The 6,200-nt window shown below is 43.5% G+C and overlaps 1 protein-coding gene across 1 annotated transcript; it reads left to right on the top strand.

Moving 5' to 3' along the window:
• The first annotated feature begins 2,164 nt into the window (after nt 1-2,164).
• Nucleotides 2,165-3,265, top strand: LOC118362099 (neuropeptide Y receptor type 2-like). The gene has a single exon (XM_035742298.2). It carries the CDS (start codon nt 2,165-2,167, stop codon nt 3,263-3,265), a length of 1,101 nt encoding a protein of 366 aa, XP_035598191.2.
• Nucleotides 3,266-6,200: the final 2,935 nt, after the last annotated feature.

Below are 6,200 nucleotides of genomic sequence, written 5' to 3'. Positions count from 1 at the left end.
TGTTCCAATTAATCGCAAAGGTGTTCGATGTGGTATAGGTCAGGGCTCTGTGCAGGCCAGTCAAGTTCTTCCACACCGATCTTGACAAACAATTTCTGTATGGACCTCGCTTTGTGCAGGGGGGCATTGTCATGCTGAAACAGGAAAGGGTCTTCCCCAAACTGTTAACACAATGTCGGAAGCACAGAATCGTCTAGAATGTCATTATATGATGTAGCGTTAAGATTTCCCTTCACTGGAACTAAGGGGCCTAGCCAGAAGCATGAAAAACAGCCCCATACCATTATTCCTCCTCCACCAAACTTTACAGTTGGCACTATGCATTGGGGCAGATAATGTTTTCCTGGCATCCACCAAAACAAGATTAGTCCGTCAGAATGCCCGATGGTGAAACGTGATTCATCAATACAGAGAACGCGTTTCCACTGCTCCAGAGTCCAATAGCGGCGTGCTTTACACCACTCCAGCCGACGATTGGCATTGCGAATGCTGATCTTAGGCTTGTGTGAGGCTGCTCGGCCATGGAAACCCATTTCATGAAGCTCTCGACGAACATTTATTGTGCTGGCGTTGCTTCCAGAGGAAGTTTGGAACTCGGTAGTGAGTGTTGCACCCGAGGGAGGACAGATGATTTTTACGCGCTTCAGTGCTCGGCAGTCCCGTTCTGTGAGCTTGTGTCGCCTACCACTTTGCGGCTGAGCCATTGCTGGTCCTAGATATTTCCAATTTACAATAACAGTACTTACAGTTGACCGGGGCAGCTCTAGCAGGGCAAAAATGTTTGCAAACTGACTTGTTGGAAAGGTGTCGTTTGTTGAAAGTCACTGAGCTCTTCAGTAAGGCCATTCTACTGCCAATGTTTGTCTATGGAGATTGCAAGCCTGTGTGCTTGATTTTATACACCAGTCAGCAACGGGTGTGGCTGAAATAGCCAAATCCCCTAATTTGTCCACATATTTTTATTTATTTATATATATATTTATATATATATATTTTATTTATTTATTTATATATATATATATATATATATTAAATATATATTAAATATATATGTGTATATATATATATGTGTATATAGTGTATTTTAAATCATCAAAGTGCAACAGTATGATACAGGATGAGCAATCCCCTGCAGCAGTGTAGGTCATCGTATTTACAGCTATATCGCCTTTACAGCTACACTAACATGACTGTGTTTTGTTGACCGTGTTAAGGCCCATATAAAGCTGGTAAAAAAAAGTTACAGTTCATGCCCCTTCTACTTGGAACAAGCTATAAAAGGGCATGAAATTGCAGGAGCTTGTCTCTTTGAATGCATTTAAAGATAGGGTAAAAACTATGGTTTAAAGTAAAGTGGGGGGATATCAATGTTTTCAATCCTAGATGCACCACACCTCCACAAAGCATCTTGCATGCTCAATGTGTAAATGTATGTTTTTTAAATGCAGTGCTTTGTGTGTTATGTTGTAAATGTATCTGACATTTTGTGTATTGCTATGTTATCCAGGTGTCTCTTGTCGAATAGATATTTAATCTTACCTGGTAAAATAAAAGGTAAAATATCAAATCTATAAATATATACAGTATTGAGACAAACCAGGTTTGTCAGGTGATCCTTATTACAATGTGCTGTAAAACAACCGAGCGAGAACACAAGTCATATTTTATTCAGTGGCTTGGGGGTGAGAGAAAAAAATTGAAAAAAGGTTGTTGGAACGATTGTTATTTATATGCTGCGAAATTCAACTAGTCTCCGGCTGCGAAATTCAACTAGTCTCCGGCTGCGAAATTCAACTAGTCTCCGGCTGCGAAATTCAACTAGTCTCCGGCTGCGAAATGTAACTAGTCTCCGGCTGCGAAATTTAACTAGTCTCCGGCTGCGAAATTCAACTAGTCTCTGGAGTCCGATGAGTCACTGTGATAAGCCCACCTCATGTCTTTGCCCTGCCCTCGATGTTGCGGAAGATCTTGTATGTATGTCACAGGTATGCCTCACACGAGGCTAGCAGCTTGTACAAGGGTGAATGACATCATTCACTGCAGTCTAAAATATGAGCAGGCAAGAAGCTTTAAAAATCTTTTTAAACAAATGTACGTCCTCTGTCAAAATGACCTCCCTCCTCTTTGTTGCAGAATTTTTGAGGCCCGGAGGGGAACGATACCAATGGATGCTGAAAGTCAAGTAAACATAACTCCAATGGAGGATTGGGCGAATTCTTCTAGACTTGCTTGTGAATTCTCAAACTGCCGCAACAACTTTCCAGACCTGGAGGACAGCACCAAGCTGGTGGGAGTGCAAGTGATCCTCATCTTGGCTTACAGCACCATCATACTGTTCGGAGTCATCGGAAACTCCCTGGTGATATACGTGGTGTACAAGTTCAAAACTCTGCACACCGTCACCAATTTTTTCATCGTGAACCTGGCTGTAGCGGATCTGCTAGTGAATACTCTATGTCTGCCCTTTACTTTGATCAACACTCTCCATGGGGAGTGGAGGTTTGGCCAGGCATTGTGCTTCATGCTGCCCTTCTCCCAAGGCATGGCCGTGCACGTTTCCACCATCACGCTCAACATCATCGCCCTGGACCGCCACCGGAGCATCGTCTACCACCTGGAGACCAAGATGTCAAAGGAAATGTGTGCCGCTGTCATCATCATGACGTGGGCCATAAGCGCAGTCCTGGCCAGCCCGCTCGCCATCTTCCGGGAGTACGGGACGTTTGACCTTTCGCCCGAGCAGTCCATTCAGGTTTGCACGGAAAAGTGGCCAGGGAGCGGCATGGACGGGACCATCTATAGTATCTCCATGCTCCTGCTCCAGTACTGCCTGCCGCTGGCCATCAACTCCTTCGCCTACATCCGCATCTGGAGTAAGCTGAAGAACCACGTGAGTCCTGCAGGGAGGAACAACCGCCACCAGCGCAAGAGGAAGACCACTAAGATGCTGGTGATCGTGGTGGTGGTGTTTGCAGTGAGCTGGCTGCCTCTCCACGCCTTCCAGCTGGCCATTGACATTGACAACAGTGTCTTGGAAATGAAAGACTTCAAGCTGCTTTTCACCATGTTCCACATCGTGGCCATGTGCTCGACCTTCGTCAACCCCATCCTCTATGGGTGGATGAACAACAACTACCGGACTGCGTTTCTGTCTGTGTGTAAATGCAGCCAACCTGTCAATTCTGGGTCGAGGAACATCATGAGCAGAAAGACACTGAGGGAAAAAGACATGAGCGATACAGATTTCAAAGCGACTAAAGTCTGAATTCATCATATCAACTCTAATGTCTGTTCTGTGCAACCTACTGTAAGAGTGAATTATGGATAAAACATTTAGCTTTTTTACATTTGTCTATTGTCAAAGGGTTCAGTGAAGAACCAAGTGTGTTCAAAATGTGTAAATGATCAATTTCATGCAAGTGCCAAATGCATTGCTGAATTGTGCCATTGACATTTAAGAGCTTTTGAAACTGCTGTTTAAAACGTGCTGTTTTGACATGCTTCTTACAACGAACTATTTTGGCCACATGCAAGTGTTGATATTTAAATGCTGATCGTGGGACGAAAATGTTACATTGCCTTTGTGAATGCTACCATAGTAAATTATGTTGATAATTAATGTTCAGGTATTTTTCTTTCCAAATGGATTCCTTATTTTGATAGATGTGCTTTAATCACAAGCTGAGGTGTAAAACAACACATTAGTTCATAAGGCAGTTTGCCATTTATTGACACCTAATAGTTGTAAACTCAGCATGTAATGACAAACTGACTAATCAATTTAATCAAGCTTTGTGTCAGTGCTGACATTTCCAAATTCAAATCAAATCCAATTTTATTTGTCACATGAGCCGAATACAACAGGTATATAGACCTTACCGTGAAATGCTTACTTACAAGCCCTTAACCAACAATGCAGTTCAGGAAATAGAGTTAAGAGAATATTTACTAAATAAACTAAAGTAAAAAGTAACACAAAATGATATAACAATAACGAGGCTATATACAGGGGGTGCCGGTATGGAGTCAATGTGCCGAGGTACAGGTTAGTCGAGGTAGTTTGTACATGTAGGTTGGCGTCAAGTGACTATGCATAGCTAATAAACAGCGAGTAGCTGCAGTGTAAAAACAATGGGAGGGGGTCAATGTAAAATGTACGGGTGTGTCACGAGTCCGACCGAGGGTGTTTCCCCTTCCCGGGCGGGTGGCGCTCGGCGGTCGTCGTCACCGGCCTATTAGCTGCCACTGATTGTTTTTCCTCCCCCTCCTTGTATGTTTAGTGGTAGCACCTGTTCATGTTTAATTAGTTTGTCTTTATTAGACAGCCGGCCCGCCTGGTTGTTGTGCGGGATTATTTCTATGTAACCTTCGGCTCTGTTGTAGAGGTACGTGTTAGTGCCTAGTCGTGATTTTTTCCATTGTACTTTTTGATTCCCTGTGGTTGGGAACGTAACTTTTGTGAGCACCCTGTGGTGCGTTGGTGCTATTAAAAGACGCACAGCATTGAACTCTGTCTCCTGCATTTGACTCCACACCCACGACACCCGGAGCATTACAGGGTGGCCATTTGATTAATTGTTCAGCAGTCTTATGGCTTGGGGGTAGAAGCTGTTAAGGAGTCTTTTGGACCTGGTGAATCCAGGTGAAAGCTATGATCGCTTATTGATGTTACTTGTTAAATTCACTTCAATCAGGATAGATGAATGGAAGGAGACAGGTTAAAGAAGGATTTTTAAGCCATGAGACAACTGAGACATGGATTGTGTGTGTGTGTGTGTTCCATTCAGATGTTGAATGGGCAAGACAAAAGTTGTAAGTGCTTTTGAACGAGGCATGGTAGTAGGTGCCATGCTCACCGGTTTGTGTGTCAAGAACTGCAATGCCATCAAGAATGGTCCACCACCCAAAGAACTCCCAGCCAACTTGACACAACTGTGGGAAGCATTGAAGTAAACATAGGACAGCCTCCCTGTGGAACACTTTCGACAACTACTAGAGTCCATGCCCTGACCAATTTGAGACTGTTCTGAGGGGAAAAAAGGGGGTGCAACTCAATATTAGGAAGGTAGTCCTAATGTTTTGTACACTCAATGTGTGTTGCAGCTCTGGCACAAACTAATATATGTACGCTATATTATTAGACAGTCCACGAGAGATCCGGAACCCCTCCCTCGCCTTTGGTGGCAGCAAACTGTCTACTTACCGATAGTGTATGTCCTCACTATATTTCTGGATCATTTAAGAGGCTGCCCTTTCTTCCTGTTTCTTAGTCCATCACCACTGTTGTATTGCGGGGGATCGGTTCAATGCCTCTGTTTTTAGCAACTCATTCATGGGCCTTTCAGCACGTAAGCCAATAACGGTTTATCAGGCTGTCGAAAGTTATCGACCTGCAGCTTACAGAGAGCGGACCTGGGGGAGCTGCCCCCGTTCTAATCAAGTCTGGAGGACATGAGCAACGGGGTTTAAGACGCATGTCATTTCCCTTTTGATTCGGTCTCTGTTCACTACGGAATTACATTGGGGTGCCAACAGTGAAGTTGATGACTTACTGCTCGGCTCTCCATGTAACATTTTGAAGTCGAAGTTGATGAACCCATGGACAGAATGGGAGTCATAGGCTAGTATGAGTATTTGTGAAAACAGCATCAATATCAAAAGGCCCATTTTACATTTTCTCATGACAGATAAACATTTTTTTTTCTTTTAAGTATTTGATGACATCACATGCTGACCGTAGCATGAAATAACAGTATCAGTTACATCAGTGAAAGAATTCATGCCTGAAGGTCAAAAATATATGTTTCCCGGGACACATCAGAGACATCAGTATTGATTCTGTCAAACAATGGGGGTTGTTACTTTCTGAAATGACTAAATAGACTAAAGTTGGCAGGAGTAGCTAAGTATAAGTGTCCTGATGACAACAACACCTTACAACTGTCTTTTTGCCAGACAGACGGGTAACGGACAAGAATGTAAGCCTCAAGACATGATGAGAAGTGAGTCATGAGTCGTACAGTCCCACAAAGCTCTCCACTGATTGACATGGCATGGCTAGCAGGGTATACAGAGGGACAATGTGCTCACCTGCCATCTGTGTAACCATAAGGATTTAAAGGGGGGGTCACACTTTACTTGGATAGTCCGGATAGTCCATCTTATACTTATATCAACAAACAATCTACTGACAAGCAACT

The sequence above is a fragment of the Oncorhynchus keta genome, chromosome 29 (assembly GCF_023373465.1).
Source record: "Oncorhynchus keta strain PuntledgeMale-10-30-2019 chromosome 29, Oket_V2, whole genome shotgun sequence".
Lineage (NCBI taxonomy): Eukaryota > Metazoa > Chordata > Actinopteri > Salmoniformes > Salmonidae > Oncorhynchus > Oncorhynchus keta.
The sequence above is the reverse complement of the archived record's forward strand: the minus strand, read 5'-3'. Positions and strand labels throughout refer to the sequence as shown.

Excerpts from the sequence above, each read along its gene's own strand:
- LOC118362099 (XM_035742298.2), top strand. The coding sequence starts at position 2,165 with ATGGATGCTGAAAGTCAAGTAAACATAACTCCAATGGAGGATTGGGCG.